At 40.8% G+C, this 19,173-nt stretch overlaps 1 protein-coding gene across 1 annotated transcript in view; it reads right to left on the bottom strand.

The window, feature by feature from the left end:
• The window catches only part of SPOCK1 (SPARC (osteonectin), cwcv and kazal like domains proteoglycan 1), a 276,371-nt gene extending 260,399 nt beyond the window's left edge, over positions 1 to 15,972 (bottom strand). Inside the window, exons 1-2 of the mRNA XM_058849085.1 lie at positions 15,666 to 15,972; positions 15,115 to 15,282 (exon numbers count right to left, since the gene is read on the bottom strand). Of these exons, the coding sequence (XP_058705068.1) occupies positions 15,115 to 15,282 (168 nt within the window). The 5' untranslated portion in view covers positions 15,666 to 15,972. The remainder of the gene's footprint in view (positions 1 to 15,114; positions 15,283 to 15,665) is intronic.
• Between the last annotated feature and the right edge of the window lie 3,201 nt (positions 15,973 to 19,173).

Raw genomic sequence — 19,173 nt, forward strand, 5'->3', positions numbered from 1 at the left:
TGATCCCAGCAGGGTGCAAATTTTCCATGGTTTGATTTAACACTGCACTTGTTAGAAAGTTCAGAAGGCAGCAGTGCCCCAAAATCAGAAATTCACTCTATAAACACTGTTTTGCACAAAAGTGAGCAACAACTTGCATTCTGCCTTTCCCCAGAAAGAAACACTCCCTAGGTAGCAAATAAAATTTTACTTTATGAAATTCCTTTTTATTTTCCCTCCTGTTGCTCCACCCAGTTGTTAACAATATGGTGTTTATTCCCTGTTGTTGGATTTCACTGGTTTCCTCTAGCATCATGCTAGAAAAATTTAGCAATTTTTCATGTGCTGCTGAGCAGTCACTTAATGATCTTTTTCAAAACAAAAGTCTCCCACTCTCTGTACGTTCCTGAGGTACACCCCTCACGCCTTCTCAAACCACTCAACACACAGCCCTAAGTACTGGGCTGCTGGTGGCACTAGGAGAGAGAATTAGGTGGCCTTAATTTCTTCCTCAGCTTTTTGCACAGTCACATTAGTGCAAGTTACTGTCTAAGCTGGGAGGAACAATTCCCAAGCCAGCAGGTAGCTCTAAGTCCTGTCATTATGGGGAACACCATGTAATTCTTCAGCTCCTGAAGGCAGCTGGAGTTTCGAGCAGCACAGCTGCATTAACTTCAGACCCTGGGTGATAGATACAACATTTTGTCTATTCCATACTTTCAGCAATTAAGAAGCACCTTCTGAAGCCATGAACGTGAAACTAAGAGCCACTGAGGTGGTGTTCAGAAATCACTACGAGGAAAGGCATCTTTAAAATCCACTGGAAGCTTCAAAAACAAGGGAGAATCTGGAACTCTACTGGGCAAAGTTCTTACGACTCACGGGCCTGTTGAGTCAAGTGGTTGTAATAAGCTAATAGTTTCTGGAAATTCTTGGTGAAGGAAGCATTTCTGACTAAAATTTCAAACAGCTCAGCTTAATTCTGCTATAGGGCAACAGAAATTATATCACTTTTGTAGCTCTTGTAACTTAATACTAAGATGGTTGTGTTTTGATAATTCCTAAAGTGAAAATATTTCAACTTACTTAGAAAAGGCTATTTATGAACCTGAACTAGTTTTATGGGATCTGTGGAAGGAAAGGGAGGTACAGGAGTCCCAGGAAGGAAAAGGCAAACCCCGTGTAAGTATATTGTCAATGCAAAAATTGGTGCAGTTGGAAACTTCAATCTTCACAGTGAAAGGATTCTGATTTGGTTTTGCACGGAAATTGAAGATGAAAATGTTAGAAAGATGTTTAGGCAAACATAAAACACAAAACTTATATATTCTGTGAACTTTTTAACTGTGAGGAGATATAGGGAGTTCACAAAAGGAAGAAAACACAGCTCACAATATATTTAAATTTATAGATCAGCATCTGGAGAAAAATAAGAGCTATCAAAGATCATTTCATTGGCTATTACAGATATCCTCCAAAATATTACATACATAGAGGGAATGGCACCACTGTTCTCACAGAAATATTTTTTGTCTGCATCCAGAGTCTGCAGAGAGAAAGTGATACAGCTTCACAGCAAAAGAGAATATCCAGTACATTATGACTTGAAGGTAAATACAGGTCATCTCACAGAGATAAATATCTCAACATGGGTTCATATATCTTCTCTTAAGAAAAGATAAAAGCAAAAAAGAAAACATGGTCTTGACTAGATTGGATGGTTGCAACAATCCAGTCAGCTCCTTTGGGATGGAGAATACCATATTTCTACTTTATCAATGAAAAACAGATTTAGCTTATTTTTCTCTTCAGCAACCTTCTCCTTGCTCCCTCCTCTCCTTAAAATCAAATACTTCCAAGTTCTGAATTTGGAACATAGAATTGCACAACTAATCAGCCTTTACATCCAGAATCTCATCATTTCGAACATTACCTCATACATATCTCAGTGATTGTGCCTGCCGGGCTACCACTGCCTTCTAAAAAGATTACATGGACCAAAAGAAACCACTTTGTTTTGCCCTCTGGCTTTCTAAGTGAAACAAGTGTCATGGTGAAATGCTGACAAAATCCTCTCATGTTTTCCAGCTTTGAAAAATTGCAGCACAATGTTAATGTTGGAAGCACACAAGCTAAATATATATCCGGGGTTTTTTGATTTGTTTTGTTGGGGCTGTTTTTTGATTAAGCTACAGAACAATAGTTACTGAAATTTGAGCACAGAACAACTAAATTGATCCCTGCTGTGCAAATATAGGACAGGGGAACGGGGAAATCTTAGAGACACTTTGCTGTATTTCCCCTATATGTAAACTCATACATAGCAGGTTTCAGCTTTGCAGAACACTAAAGTTGAAATTCATCCTTTTGCAGCACAAGACATGAGCATCCAGGAGATATTTTGTAAGTTTAAATGTTTTTCATGCTTTATATATGTCCTACACACTGAACTACACCAACTGTTAGAAATTATCTTTACTCCTGCACCACTCTTTTGGAGCACCATCCAAGGGAACAAACTCCTTCCCAAATAAGCTTGCAGCAGCACATGATCACTCGATGGATGCTCTGTTTTAAAACAAGCTTTTGCCATCTGTTCCTCTGCTAATTATGAATGCTACAAATAGCCACAACTACATTGCAAGGAAAAAAGTGATTAAAGTGCATATATTCTTTTTGCCGTGCATCTTCTTTGTTTATCTCAAATGAAAAGCAATACCACCCACCACACAAGTCCCACAGTAGGAAGACCACAGAAGGGCAGATGTTTAGAGCTTCTCATCTGGCAACAGGCCATTGGTGATTGCTCCGAGTCCAAAATGTATTGTGTATACTCGGCAGGACAAGCTTAAAACCGTGCAGAATCACATACACATCTGAGGTGGGGCTTGCCAGCAGCTTTGCTCACAAGAACTCTGCTGCCCAAGTCAGTGTCACCCAGGATGCTACTCAGCAGGTAAATTATTTTCAGCTGCATCCTTCCTAAATCCCTTCCTGTTCTCTAACCCTAACACCATCATCAACCTGCCATTTTGGAATTCCCTCTAATGAAGTGAGACATGGTTTTCTTCATGTAGCTTTTTCCCATTCCCCTGTGTTTATAGATTCGTTATCTGCTACACATGCAGACATGCATCATGTTCTCATTTCCTTCTTCTGCCAGGTATTTTCCATGAGGAGAAATCACTGGGCTTTAGTAAAGATTGTTCCAGACAAGATTTCTCACCTAACACAGCATGTCTCCATTTCAGTCATGACTCCTCTCTCTGGATCCACCGAATTATCCAGCATTCATTTGCCTCTGACACAGATCGTATGCTTTGGGGCTTTGGGATTTTTTTTTTTAGTATTAGGGAGCCTTTGGTTTGGTTTCTTTTTTTAGTTTTATTTTATTTCCTTGCACCTACTGAAATAACTGAAGAAAACACATTTATTCCATCATCGCTGTTCCAGTAACTCCTAATTTCAGGGAGCTTCAGCTTTAAAATCAGCCATGCCTTAAGGATCTTATAGCATCTTATTTTATATCCACATCTCTCCTTAGTGAGTTCAAATTTTATAGACAGCTTTGCGTCATTCTGGAGGGAACACATCAACTGCACCATCCCTGATATATCAGTAATGGGTTTGCAATTATGGCGGCAGGTTTCAAAATTGCTTCCTATTTGCAGCTTCTTTTTTTGCTAATGGAAACTGCAGCACATGCCACATCTGTCTGTATTTGTACATTGCCCTGCTGTAATAGAATATTGCTCGTTCTTGATTACACAGGGACATATTCTACCATTAAAGTGTGGATGCAGTATCTCAAGAGAAACTGATGCTAAGGTTGAGCAGTTACTTAAAAGAATACTGACAGCAAAATATGGCCCATAAGAAGTTGTTTGGATTTCTTTTTCCTTTACATACTGAGATAGGACTATTTGTGATGCCATATGTTACTTTACAAGGGGAAGTTTCAATATATTTTATCACGGTTCTAAAATTGTTTATAGTAGCTTTTCGTGAATGCTCAAAAATTGTTGATCTATACCCATTAAAGTTTCTTGTACTTGTGTTCAGTCTTCTTTTCTCTTTTACAGGCAGTGCCCATGGATAGGAAATGCTTGCTCACAATCTCCAACAGCACTATCTCCAAGGGAAAAGGATTACATTTCATCTCAGGTTATAAGTTCATTACAAGTCTCAAAACCTTTGCTCTGTCGAGCATTTTAATTTATTAAGATAAGACACGTGCATAAGGAAGAAAGCACTTTATCATCAGAAGAGACAAAGGCTTTATAAAAAGGAGACTAAATATAAAAACAGACATTTATGTCACATAAGGATCCTCATTTCAGTCCATCTTGCCTCATATGGCAATGAAACTAAGCCTTAAGTGTCTTGTTATATCCAACCTAACTTTGTTATTTAAGCATGAAGAGACTAATAAATCTGTGGTCACTGATCTGAATCACTATATGATTCCTTACGAGCAAATATATCTGGTTTACCAGCTTCCTTCATGCTGCATAACTGCAGTTCTACACATAACTAACAGTATGCAGTGTTTTAGCAGTTTATATTTATTCTAATTAAATGTAGCACGATTTCCTTTCAGATGCTGCTGTCCTGAGTGAACCATAATGTAGAGATTCATGGTTCTGCTTAAGGAATACTGCAGACAATTCTGTATTTAAATCACTAATTATCTTACGTTTATAGATAACCTTGCTGAATGCAGCACTCCAGTGTATTTTTATTGAAACGGGTTTTTTGAGACAAGTTTTAAAAAGATCAGTAGATGCAAAAGACCTGAGCCTCACAAGTTTCATTAGATATAGTTTAACATAAAATACATACAGGAAATCCACTCTGCCTAATATCTCTGCTTTAACAGGAAATACCTCGTCCCCCTCCAATATGGTATTCACCTAGAATTAAATAAATAGTAAATAACACTTAGCTAGTATAAAAGATTGCTTACTCTGACTTTAAAAAAAAAAAAAAGGGGAAACAAAATTTATTCCTTATATACCTTGAGTGAAGTTAATGTTATCAAACAAGAAATGAATCTGGTCCAATAAACACTGCTGTCAGACAGTGGCACATATATCCACACAGACCTGTTAAGCTTTGTCTTTCTGTATTCCAGTACAGTTCATCGCTCTGCAGAAGAGCACTGTCCTGGGACTTGGACGACATAAATTTTGTTGTTATATCTGGCATTAGCTTGATGGATAACTCTGAACTAGCTCTATCCTCTGCTTTCACATCTGTCTAATCTAGATATACATCCCCATGTGCCTACCCATGTCAGAAAAGTGCTTTCCCACGTAGTACAGGATGCCACAAAAAGCTTCAGGACTCTCAAGCGATAAGAAGGATTCTCACTCGCACTGCACAGCCCAGTCCCCTGAGCGGCTCCAGCCCCGGACAGCTCCGGGCAGCTCCGGGCAGAGCACGGCCTGAGCAGCTCCAGCCCCGGACAGCTCCGGGCAGAGCACGGCCTGAGCAGCTCTGGCACCGGACAGCTCCGGACAGCTCCGGACAGAGCACGGCCTGAGCAGCTCCAGCCCCGGACAGCTCCGGACAGCTCCGGGCAGAGCACGGCCTGAGCAGCTCCAGCACCGGACAGCTCCGGACAGCTCCGGGCAGCACGGCCTGAGCAGCTTCAGCCCCGGACAGCTCCGGACAGCTCCGGGCAGAGCACGGCCAGGTCCCTGAGCAGCTCCAGCCCCGGACAGCTCCGGGCAGAGCACGGCCAGGTCCCTGAGCAGCTCCAGCACCGGACAGCTCCGGACAGCTCCAGGCAGAGCACGGCCAATCGATGACCTGAGATGCTCCAGCTCCGGGCAGCATGGCCAGGCTCCACCGCCTGCGATGGACACTCCACAAACCCTGCAAGAGCCAGGGCTGCACTCTGCTCTGGCAGCAGAGCGGGCACTGGTGTATGTACGCGGACAGAAAGACTGACAGAGTTGTTCTAGAAATCAGTGTTCAAAGTACAACACTCTTGTTATTCACCAAGAAATGCCAGGAAATTCTGAATTCTCCCAAACTGATTTTTATAAAAATTCACCAACTGTAATCAAATTCTACCAAGAACTTCAACATCCCTATTACACACAGAAACTCTATTCTAAAAGCAATGTTTTCTACTTCCTTGAAGAAACAACTTACCCTCATTTCTTCTTAATCTTACAAGTATAATTTTCAGCTTCTCTCCCATTCTCTGAAATTTAAGCATCTCTCCCCGTACTGAATTCCAGTGACTGCAGCTGCCTCCACCCTTCTACCTCAATCTTTTGTCCAGGTTCAAGTTCTCTAACCACTTCCACTTGAAGAGAAAGCCAGAAAGGCCAATACACAAACATTAGAAGGCAATCCTGGAATAAACTTCTGAAGGGACAATGGAACCCAGAAGAAGATGAAGACAGATCTCCAAGCTAAAAACCACATAAAATTTATGCTGTGCAATTTCAAATGAAATTGTGTACGCAGCTGAATTTCCTGATTAGATAATTTCAAAGCAACCTGCAGAGACAGACAAGCATCACTTACCTCTATCAATCCCTGTGTTAGTCAGAACTCAATGTAAGCTGTGATATATTGAAACCTTTTTCAAAAACTAATCTGAAAATAGTTACTCTGACAGTAATTTTTAATAAAATATTTTTCTCTCTACCTGGGAGAAAGCAATCAGTGAAGTAAATTTATGACACAAAGTTCATTAAGAGGACAGCTAAGATCACAGAATTAATTGATGTCCCCGTGTACCTATTTAATGAGAATGATTTTCTGTTACCCAGGATTACAAGCCAAGTCACAGAAGTGACAGATAAAGACCAATCTACTGCCTGCCAAAGCCACTATTGAGTAGCTTAGCAATTTATCTGTAAACTGAATTTTGAATCATATCTTAGCCTTGGAAGTCATTAAGACATTAGCTGTTCAGTCCAAACGTGTAATTCAATTTTAGCTGCCAACCTGCTACAGCAAATCCCCCTATGGTAACTCCTGGAGTTATCTAGCTGATGATAGACTGATTACTCAGAGTAAGGACTTGGTAACTCTGCAGCAATAAGCTCGTTTCTAAAGCTAGAAGAGTTAAGTGGTGGAAGTACAGAAAATCACACTGGAGGAGGCAGCAGCATCACCTGAATTTTACTCTATGACAACTCTGCTTGCCTGTTTTTGTTGAAAACTATAAAATGTGTACTTTGTAGACCACAAATGTTTGATTTTCAGATAGTTTGATTCTTCCAGGGACTTTGAGGGAGCTCCTTCTATTTATGCCAGCCAGACACCCAATCTTTCAGGCTTCAGTCCCACAATGTCCTCCAAAAGGCAAAAGGAACTGTTTAATCTAACTGGTCTGTCATGTACTGTGGTTCTTTGTCTAACAGAACAGGAAGATATGCAATACAAGAATCAAACTCAAGCCTCACTAAGTCTTTGACAATTAGGCCATCAACTTCAACATAACCAAGACTTAACTACAGCTCCTTTCGACAAATCTGTTTCAGTTACGTAAGGAAAGGAAAAATCCAGGAGTACTTGCATAACGAGATGTTATCTCAAAGAAAAAGGTTTTCATACCCCAGATGTAATATCTGAGCTCCACTTTCCCCACCAAGTCCTACTTATAAAAGCAGCTCAGCTGCTCCACCCTAACTTCAGACAGGCTTGCATTTTACCCTCAAAACATGCACACATTGATAAAGACACACTGACTGGAATTACGTGTCTCTAGCCTCATGGTTAAAACCATAAGTATAAAGAAAATAGTTAAAATTTCTGAGGAACTCCACCCCCACCCTTCCCCCCCCCCAAAAAAAAGAAAAAAAAAGTTGATAATCTTTTGACTGGTGACCATCTCCCTTATGGTCAAAACAGAGTATCATACATAGGCTTTAACTTGGTAACTTTTGGCCCTAGAGAATAATGGACCTTTTTTCTCAACCCTAACCCTGGACAACTTACTTAAAATAAAGCTGGTATCACTTACAACAGATACCTGAGCTTGATAGCAGCTCTTACACTAAATGACATCAGAACTCAGCCTCCTATAATGATTTTCAATCAACCCATTTTATCTTTCACTGATATATGGCTCATTTGTGTGGCATTTTTTTCCTTTCTTTTTCTTTTTTTTTTTTTTTTCTTTCATTCATTTCTCAGGAATCTGACAAAAATTACAAAATTTAAATTTGGATTAAAATAAGCTCCTATGGAAAAGAAACCCACCTGGGTAGAGGGTAGGACAGGGGCAAGCAGTAGAATACATGAATGGTTACTCTAAAAACGCATAAAACATGTTGGAGAAAACTTTAAATCTACAGAATTTCCCAACAGGGAAATGATTTGTGACTGCAGTCTGCAGAACCCTTCTGTAAGTGAGGAAACTATTGAAGTTATAATTTGAAACGTAACACAGAAACTAACACCTTAGTTTTGTACTGACCTACTTAACTTTAGAAGTAGGGAAGCTGGATAAGTGTCAGTTAATTAGAAAAAGATGGCTCTCTGTACCTTCCAAGTTAATTATTCAGACATAAATGCCATTATTTTTCCCCTTGTCCACTGCAAAAGGAAAGTGTCAAGTTTGAGAAGGATTTTTTAGAAAACATACATCCTCTGTTGTAAGAAGCTGATTATGCATTACACTAGCACAGATTCAGTCTCATGTTTTCTTATTCTTTTAAATTTCATGCAAGTACATCTCAGCTGTACTTTTCAATCCCATTTATATTCCAGCCTTGTCCCTCTGTTGAGTAAGAATTGCTCTAAGAGACAACCTATGCCTGGAGTGCCTGGGTAGACTTATAAATCACATTTCAACTCTGTTGTACTGCAGATCCACTGGAATACACACACACAGTCTTCACCTTCAATTAAATCTCAAGGTGGGCTTGGAATGATAATCTCCTGGGAAGCCAGCCTGAGGTGCCTGTGTCCTGTCACAACCCAGCCGCTTGGTACATCCATTACCCAGCCAGCAGATATTCTTCAAGTGCACTGTAACCTTCCTTATGACTAAATTTACTACAAATAATTATAGCAGGATCTGAATGGTTTCTCCAGGAATGTATGTACTGCATGTACCAATAATTGGACCACAGAAAAACCTGTTTATGTTTGAGGTAAAAAAAGAAAAAAGAGATGTTCTGTAAATAAATTGATGGCAGAAAAATATTTCATTCTTCCTGTAGAACTAAATACAATATTAAAAAAAAAAAAAAAAAAGAAAATGTGATATCAAATCCCTGGTAGAGAGACACATTGAAGGCAGGTGTCTGCCACGGAAGGGACAGCAGAAAGAACCCAGTCTACAGAAATAACCTCTTACCTCAAAAATCCTGCCAGAATAGAAGATATTTGGGTGTCACAGATCAGGTTCCACCACACTGTATGGATAAGGAGCAAGACAATATCCAGGAGGAGTTTAAATCTCATAGACCAAGATCTTTAGAATCTCAAAATCCAGATTATTTTACTGCTCTTCACTACATCATAATCTCTTTTAAGATACAAGCTACATGTTGAAAATGAAGTGCTCATTTAGATTACTTTTTAAAACATAACTGTGGGTACAGTAATAACCTAATCCCTAAATTTATCAGTGAAATTATTTTTTGTTACCAATTATCTATTGATTTATCTCATCTTGACAAAATGCTGGATTTGGTGTCCTTATCTCAGTAAACATTCTGAGGAAAATCCACTCTTTTGTAATGACTTTTGTGTGAGAAAATTAATATATTGTATAATTAATAATGATTAATTAATATATTGTATTATTTTTAAAAAGGGTCTTTTCTCCTATGACGCTGGAAGCCCTTTGGATCACAAACTCCATAAAAATCTTCCATGAATTTTACTGATTAGAAGTTCTCACAATATTCATAATTAAGTGGTCTCTTCTATATTTGTACATATTTACTTCTTCAACAGAAGCAGAAATCTTTAATTTTCTGCATTCCGAGTATATATTTTCTCCCCTCAGAGTAGCATTACTTTTGTTACTTAGAATAACTCTGCAAATCAATGAAAGTACACAGGTTTTCCCTCTCATCTATTTCAAGTTGAGCTGCCAGAACCCAGAATAAATTTGTGTTAGCTCTCAATTCCACGACCTTCCACTTTGTACTTTTAAATTTCATTTCATTTCTATTACCTGAGTTCCCAAGGTCTTCCAATTCTGCCTGCTTGGTATTCCAACCCTTCTCAGTACTGGTCATGTCTTCCAGCTCCCTGCTATCAAGTTTCACTACCACACTTCTACTTTGGGGCTAAAAAAATCAGAGAAAGGTAAGTGCCAACAAGGGGAAATGCAGTGAAGAAGTGTGAAGAGCCAGCCCAAATGACAAAAATCATCAGTGGCAAAACTGGAACAATACAAATCTGCCAGTTCCTAATCCTGTATTTGTTTTGTCACCTAACACAGCACTTCTGATCAGGTGTGAGGAGGAATTTGCAGGGTCAGAAAGGTGATGTCCATTAATAGCTGACAAAATTGTCCCCTCAGTAGTTTGTGTCAGAAGTCTATAGTATCCATCTAATCTATTGATAAGCATCTTCAACATGAATAGTTACGTGTAACTATTTATCCCCAGTAAGTCTGAGCAACATATACACAGAGATGATTACATTTCATGCCTTGCTTCTTAGGCTTGCAGTCTCAAAGCATCTCCAGGCATAGAATGCATGGGGTTTTAACATGATAGCCTGAACTGAAACTCTGTAAGCAATAAAATTTAGAGAAACAGCTTAGTTAATGCTCAGAACGTGGTCTGGCAGCCTGCCATGCATAAACACGCACTAAAACCAGAGTTCATGCCAAGATTCTTAGCTTTCAACTTCATAGAAATTCCTTGTGTGGTTTATACTAGATCCTCTTAGTTAATTTAACTTTTTTTCTTCCTTTTTGCGGTTTAATCCATAGCTAGTTGAACTTATTACCTCTTTATATATCAACATTAATAATGTAATAGACATAACTCCAAGTAGAAGTAATAGAATTAGTCCGTTTGTATAATTTTGATTAAAGACAGATCTAACACTAAAATGACATTTATTCTGTGCCTTCTGTGCCAAGCCTCTATGAACACAATGAGATGCTGCAGTGTGACCTGTTACAATAACAGGTATGTCTATTCCCAAACAATAAATGCTTCCTAAAACTCATAAGAATTCACTTCACATTCAGCTATCAAATCTATTCTGAGGCTCCTCTCAAGCCAAAAGATCCCTCTCAACAGGTTTGATCAAAAGAGCGAGGCCTTCATATTTGGGTTCATAGTATCAGAAGGTCTAATTTGACTTTCATAATCCAGATGTCTGCTTTTCCAAGGCTCATATCTGCACAAGGGAAATAGCTGGAGGTCCTCTCTAGAGAATGCACCTTGCTTACTTTTTTTCTTTTTCCAGTAATAATTACATTGATTTAGTTTATATTTTATAGAAACTTACTAGTCAGTTACTTAAGTATGTACCAAGCCACATTCAATATATGGATTAGGTGAATAATAAATTCCATATTACCACAGATTCTGAGATCCTTCCTTTCTTATTTCTTATACAGCTTCAACATACAGTTGTGAGGAAGAAAAAATACTATTATCCCCAGCTATAAAATGCAACTTACGACACAGTTAAGATATTTTCTTGTATCACACAAAGTCTATGGCAGACAAGATAAAAGGGGTGAAAGCCAGACAGGAATAACAGGCTCAGATTGCACTTTAAACTTATTAATACCACAGAAATTACACCATTATTGATGCTGGGCAGATGTAAAATACACAAGATTTTCAACAGCAAATGTTTCACAACAGATCAGTCACATTGGTCTTTATTTACAGCTGTTTGGTTTTATATGGAGAGTTTAATAAACAAATTGTGTTCAAATCACATTAAAAGATTGTGTTGTAAACATTTTACAACACAAATTTGCTATTTTAGACACATCCCCTGAGGCCTTTGGAAAATGATGACACATTTCACACTATTGAATTCACTCACGTTTAAAAACTTAACATGATTCTGTTGCTGTAATGTTGTGCTCCCTTTTCACAGAAAAGTAGTGACTGCTGAGACAATAAGTGCAACTACCATGCTGCTTTTGCCCAAAAGAAATATGGATCATACTAAAAAAAAAAAAAACAAACAATCAATAGCTTCTCCTCAAATTAGGCCATATTGGCCCACAGCTCAGTAAGGCTGACCAACCAATTGATTTTAAAAAGAATAACTGAAAAAGTTAAGAAAAGCTTGATTTAAAATTTTGTATTCAATTACACATCATCTGGGTAAGCAACTCACCCAGTACTGCAACATTATGACAGATTTATACACACATCTGTGAGTGCAGATGTTAGTGCTGATGCACATAAAGTGGCCGCACCCAAACGCATCAAATCCCAGCTCCACACCCTCAGTGATTCCCCCCACCATAGAGAAGGGCACAGTCATGTAAATATTTGTGCAAATATGTTTATATTACATGACATAAATTTCATAGAGTAGCTAAGAGTAACTGTGTTAATTACTGCTACTTGCCTCTGCTGATTTACGAGGTACAAAGCGGGGCTTCTGCCCTGGAGTAACTGCAGTGCCAGATCCAAAAAAGTTTTAACTGCAACACCACTTCTGTACTTCAGCCTCCTGAGAGGCCTATGCTGAGAACCTCATGTAGACATGATGTCTATAAAATTAGTTTATTAGTTTGGCAATGAGAGGAAGAGGGAAGATAATTTTCCTAGAAATCAACGCTTTTCCATGCAATGCTGGTCTAGTCCATCCACAGCAATTAATACTGTTATGATACATCCCATCAGGCAGCCTTTGAAGAAATGTTTTAACAAATATTTTAACAATCTATCCCCAACAGCAAAGCCATGAAGCAAGGACCAGATTTCTTCTAAGCACGTCTCTGCAGGCAAGAAGTGTGCTGTCACTGCTACACCTGCTATGCTGGCAGCAACTCTGCCTATGCATGTCTTCATCTGCAGACACACAACCTCTCATGGAAGATTAGGATCCAGTAAATCAATTTGGTTGAAGTCAAATAATTAAAAGCTTAATTACCTATGTAAGCTTTTTATATTTTCTTTTTGGAAAAGGCTTAGTAGGAGATGCTTAGTAGTCTCTTTGTTAATTTGCTCCATAAAAGGTTTCATGAATAATCACATATAACATGCTAGTTTTGAAGTAATTAAATAGAACCATTAATATGGCCAGATAGAAAGATACCTAAGCTTTGCATGAACTTTATACTATTTGTTTTTGCTTGGTAGACCACTGGTTAAGGTTGGTTTTACTTTTCCATAGAATATAAATCTTCCTATATAAAAGAGTTTTAAGGTTTTATGGGGTTTTTTAGCATTTTCAGAAGGTCTAAAAAAGCATTCTTAGCTGGGAAATCTTAAAATAGTAGAGGTATTCTTCATGAATATTTTCCACAGAAAGAGGAATAGTTTCTTGGGACTTACGCGACTGTGTCTTGGGAAAGGGGACGAGAAAAGAAGTTGCAAGACTCCAGTTTTAAAAAGAAAAGAAAGAGGGAACTGGATATAAAGAGGGAAGCAGAAAACATAAAAATTACATAAATTTAAATAAAACCTTTAAGCCTTGTGATTAACATGAGGCCTCCATTTAGAAGGAGACTGCTGAAAGATTGCTCGCTACAAATCTGTCTCTAGTTAGAAGTGTTTTCAGATTCATGTGTCAGCCCTTCATTCAATTTACCATTTTCAAATGCTGCTCAATTCTCACGTCAAGTGGGATGTAGAAATTAACGAGTGAAATCCTTAACCTCTGTTCCCCAGAAGACTAAATGAGATATTAACAAAGATTCCCCTGAAGTCTGGTAAAATTAATGTCTTCTGTGGAATCCCCACTTCTGTATGGGAACTCAGCAGTCCCAGTAGGTGGCTGTGATCGGTGACTGCACGTGAAGACACGCTCCACGACAGCTGTTAACTGATACCATTGCTAAGGCCAGACTCTTATGCTGAGATTCCGAGCAGCATTTCTGTCACAAAGATGACCAAAGCTACAGAAAAACACAAGGAGAATAAGCTAAGCAGAGATGCCACATTTAACTGCAATACTTGTACTTCCCCTTTGCAAAGTCAGATACAATTTTAGGACCACAGAGACAAAAGCAGAGCATCAAAGTTTGACTTGTTAATATCCTATAAAAAAAACGGATTCCTAAATAAATAAATTCTTACAGAAGGGTACTACCAGAACTGCTAGCTAGCTCCAGTCTTTCCAAGAATCTCACTGTGGCCATGGTGCACAAATCCCAGACAATAAAGAACATTTAACCTCATTGTGCTCATGATCAACATGAACAGTAAAGCTTCCATCACACAGTCTTGGGCAGACTGAAGCAGGGTTTTCTGTGTGTGCTTCTAAAAAAGCTTTTTCAGTGTACAAACATCAAAAGGAAAAGGAACTACCTAAATATTACTTTTATTTTTAAAAAGTTGAATTTTCCTTTCTGCTGTCATTGAATTAATACACAATTGTATTCAAACTAAGGGAAGTCTAGAATTAATTTTGAGCTTAATAAATTGTTTTATACAGATAACACATGATAATACATCTTGAAGATATCCCTTTTTTCCAGACACCAGAGAAAAAAAGAAAACAAAAAAGGAGCCAAAGTACTGCTTCCTCCAACACTACACCAGCCTCAAAGATCTCTACAAGCAGAACTGACAATAAAATCCTTTCCACAAAAACTACAGGCACAAAAAGCTTCGCTCTTTACCACCTTGTGGCTTGAACTGGTAATTATTCCTTCTTACACACACACCATTCCATCATTTTTCAGTTAAACAGACTCTTAAGCAGCAAGCATCGAAACTTCACTCAAAGTTCCTCCCTAGAGGTAAATCGAAGACCAAAGGAACAGTGAGACTGACACGGAGCCCAGGCTGCCTCAATTGACGGGGTAAATCAAGAAAGCCAGGACTGTCTGTCCAGCTCCCAGACAGCTCTGAACATCCTTCACACAGGCAGCAACCGGTTGAACAAGCTGCAATTCTCTTCTACCCACAGCTCTTCGCAGCCAGCAGCCCCCTGGAAAGGATGCTACGGTCAACAGAACAAGAAACATGCGGTAAAGGAAGAAGTACTTACATCCCGAAATTTGTTCCAGTACTTGTCTTTATCATACTGTGAAACGGTGCTCAGCCATTTGTCGTTGTCCAGAAAATTGCCATGATTGCTGTTACTCGTGATGATTTCAGGATGCCGGCTTTCCACTTGCAGGAAGCACCAGGCAGCGATCACCAGCACCCCCGACATCTGCAACGAGAGGAGAGGAGCGGAGCGGAGAGAGGAGCGGAGAGCGGAGCGGCGAGGGGCAGCAGCGGCTCCTCGGCCACGGAAGTTTTGAGGGGTCCCAAGTTGGGGCCACTCGCCCCTCACGGCCCTCGCCAACTTCTGTGTGCGGAGCTGCCGGCTCTGCCCAGACCCGCCGCGCCCGCCCAGCCTGGAGGGGCGGGGAACAGCATCAATAACAACAATAATAACAACAACAACAAAACCAAACCGGGCCACCGGGGCCGGGCGGGGAGCAGCCAGGAGACAACAGCACGGCGGTACGGAACCGCAGCCAAGCCCCCCGCGGGCGCAGCCAGCGCTGGCTCCGCGAAGTTTGGCTGCCAGGGCGGAGAGGAAGCTCCTACCTCCGAGCAGTGCGGCCGGCCGGGGCTCCCAGCACCGTGCGCTGCTTGTCCTCCTGCTGCTGCTGCTGCCGGTGCCGCGATGCTCTGTGGCTGAGCCCTGCGCGGTGCCGCTGAGCTGTGTGCGGTTCCGCTGCGCCCTGTGCGGTGCTGCCGCGCTCCGTGTCGGTGTGGAGCAGTGTGTATGCACTGTGGCGGTGCCGCTGTCTCTCTGTCTGTCTGTCTGTCTGTCTGTCTGTCTGTCTGTCTGTCTGTCTGTCTGTCTGCCGGAGCCCGCGCGGAGCCGCTGCCCGTGGCGGGTCCCGAGCCCGCCGTGTCCGTGTGGCGGGGGCGCGCGGGGCGGGCGCGGCCGCGGTCTGGCGCCCCCTGGCGGGCGCGGGGCGCGCTGCAGCGGGGGCGGAGCGCGGGCAGCGCCGCCGCAGGGCCGGGCCCGGCCGCGCCGAGCGAGCCCTGAGGCGGCGGGAGCGTGGGACTGGAACGGCGCAGGAAGAGTTTAAATATCGCAAAGGCGGCTGCCGAGGGGAGGGTGGTGGGTTCTTTTCGGTGGTGCCCAGAGGCAGGACAAGAAGTAATGGCCATAAATTAAACGCAAATTTCACCTGAAAATGATTAAGAACTTCACGGGGAGGGTGCCTGGAACGGGCTGCCCACGGAGTCTCTGTATGGAGACATTCAAAACTCATCTGGACACGTTCCTGTGTCACCTGCTCCAAATGACCCTGCCCTGGCATTAGATTTGGATTGGGTGATCTCCAGAGGTCGATTCCAATCCAAACAATTGGGTGATTTGGTGCAACCTGGGGAAGGTGTCTGAGGATACCTGGAGAGGGTGCCTGTGATCATATCTGGGCACGATCTCTTGCGAGAAATCGTCAGTGAAGTCTTCACTACCACTGCAGTCTGAAGAGACATTAAAGTGACCTTAAAAACATAAAACCTCCATCAAACCCAGCTTTCATAAGCCCTGGGAAGGGTATGACTGTCTTGAATCAATGGTTTTACAATTTACAGAAGCAGTGACATTTCCAAAGCCCAGAGGTCATCCCAGGTTTCTTCAGAGAAGGAGCTCCCTCCCTGGGTCAGCGCATCCCACGCTGGGAAGGTTTTGCTCCTGCACTGGGGAATGGCATCAGACACTGCCCAGGTCACCAGAGGGGTGTAGTGAGAACCAGCTCCTGTTGTTAAAAAGGGGCAGGAAACATACAAGGGGAGCTACATCGGTCTGGGAATTGGGGTGAAAGAATGAGGCCTTCTCCAGAGATAAAAAAGAAAGTTCTCCATTATCAGTGTAGGAGGTGGGAGGAAGGGGCTGACTGGTTTCCTACATCAGGGAACTCATCCCCTGATATATCATATGATGCCCAAAAATGAGGACATATATTTTGGATGGTCATTTTAAATACAGCTGTGACTACTGTTCCATATGACATTTTTCAAATATGGTTCATTAAACTGTCTTGTAAATAATGTGTTTTCTCTCCAAAAAGCTGTCAACAAGGTTAATTCCACATTTCCTGACAGACACATTAGGCATTTCTTTAGTTATACGGAAAAGGGTCATGTTTATTTCTTTTTTTACTGCTGCATATGAGCACTGAATGCAGGATACAGATCTGTTCCTAAATCTGATTTTAAATACAGTTCCCAAATATGATGTTACCTCAATAAAATCCTCTGGGATTTAAAAAAACTGTGAAGTTTTATTAATTTTAACAGCAAAGAACAAACACATGCACGTAAGTGCCCCGCATTGAATCCTCCCCTTGGTGCACATAGAAACTAATGAAAACTACATGCCTGCAGGAGTGCAAAATATAACCCAATAAAAGCAGCAAATAGAAGAAATCCAAACCGAAGCCCTGCAGATTTGGATGTAAATCCTTACCTAAAAGCCTTGCTCTGCCCTCCCTTCTACAATGGACTGTACTGTTTTGCTGAAGGTGGCCCAGGGCACATATTCCTCTCAAATCTCTCTCTGTTGTGCACCAGCCATCCTAAAAACTGTTCATTTCAGTAGGAGATAAGGTTTATGTAACTACCACCTGGCAGGGTCAACACAAGCTTCCTCCCTTCTTTCTTAGACTAACGGGATACTGTTCAGTTTATTCTGTATGGGCCTTTTCTGTAAGGCTTTTAACAATAGAGAATTTGTCTCTTCTGCACAGACATTAAAGATCTTTCACCATTTTAAATCTGATGGTTAAGAGATTTCCCCTGTGACCTTACAGAAATCCATGATCATTCAGCTTTACAGAGTTCCATTTGGCTCGTGTTTCACCCCAGATACCAGATACTGCATTTCAGCACCACCAGGCACAAACCCCATTACCTGCTAAATATTTGAGGACTTTTATGCACCATGACAGTTTTGCATAGATGCAATAATTACTGCTTTCTTGATCCCACTGGAGATCCAACTAATTCAATTTTTCCCTGACCAATTCTTCAACTCATGAAATCCTAAGCTTGGCTGGTAAAAAGCAGCAGAACATTGTTTTCCCCCAAACCTGCAGGAGTTCTACCCGTTATATATTTATAGGAGCAGTTAGTTCACCCCTGTAAAACACACTTGTTAGCAGAGTGAACCAGGCTCAGTCCTTTGGTGACCTCACTATGTTGATTTCACTGAGTATGAAATCGGCTGCTCTGCTTGCCAGTCGAAGACCTGAATGATAAATTACAGAAACATTGTCTATAAAGTGAGTAATTACTTTCTTACGTGTAGAATTTGTGTCAGAAATGTGTCTTCATTTATTTAATTACTTCATAATCCCATATTCAACACAGGGCTAATCTTTCTTGATCCTATAAAACACAGCCTTCCTGTTTAAGCCTGATAGCAATCTCTATCACTCAGCAAATGCAGTGTTTCACCTCCACACTGTTTATCATCCATGACTAGAATTGAAACACCCTTGTTGGCTGGTTTTTATTTTGGAACAGTGCTATAGATGCCTCTAATTCTCATCCAAAAATACAATATTGCCTGTTGTGGATGACTCAAGTATTTGGTATTTTGGATGTTAACAGCTCCTTTGTTCCAAGTTAGAAGAAATGCTGAAGAGGTGAAAACATTTATTTTCTTCTTTTGTTTTTCCTCTTTTCTTCTTACAGCTGTATAAAATGCCACAGTATTGATTTTGGATATTATTTGATAATGCAACTGTAGAAATCTTTTTATCAGAAGTTGTATTAACAACCATACCCTGCCAGCTTCTCTGTGCTGTGGCCTGTCCAGGTTTGTTCTGGAAGCAGAGCCCTCTGGTGCAGAAAGCGTTTCACACACACAGGAATTAAGGGACAGATCTTGACTAAGACTAAACTGCTCATGCAGAGGAATGTCTTCGTTCTTTTAATAGGGCACTTTGGAACTCTTAGTTAACAAACAGAGCCTTCAGCACCAGCCTTGTTGGCAGCAGATACACAAACCAAGGATGAATGGAAAACCAAGTCAGGCACTCCTGCTTTCCTTGAAACTTCCCTCACCAGATCTCACATCAGAGCCTGTATC

The sequence above is a fragment of the Poecile atricapillus genome, chromosome 13 (assembly GCF_030490865.1).
Source record: "Poecile atricapillus isolate bPoeAtr1 chromosome 13, bPoeAtr1.hap1, whole genome shotgun sequence".
Lineage (NCBI taxonomy): Eukaryota > Metazoa > Chordata > Aves > Passeriformes > Paridae > Poecile > Poecile atricapillus.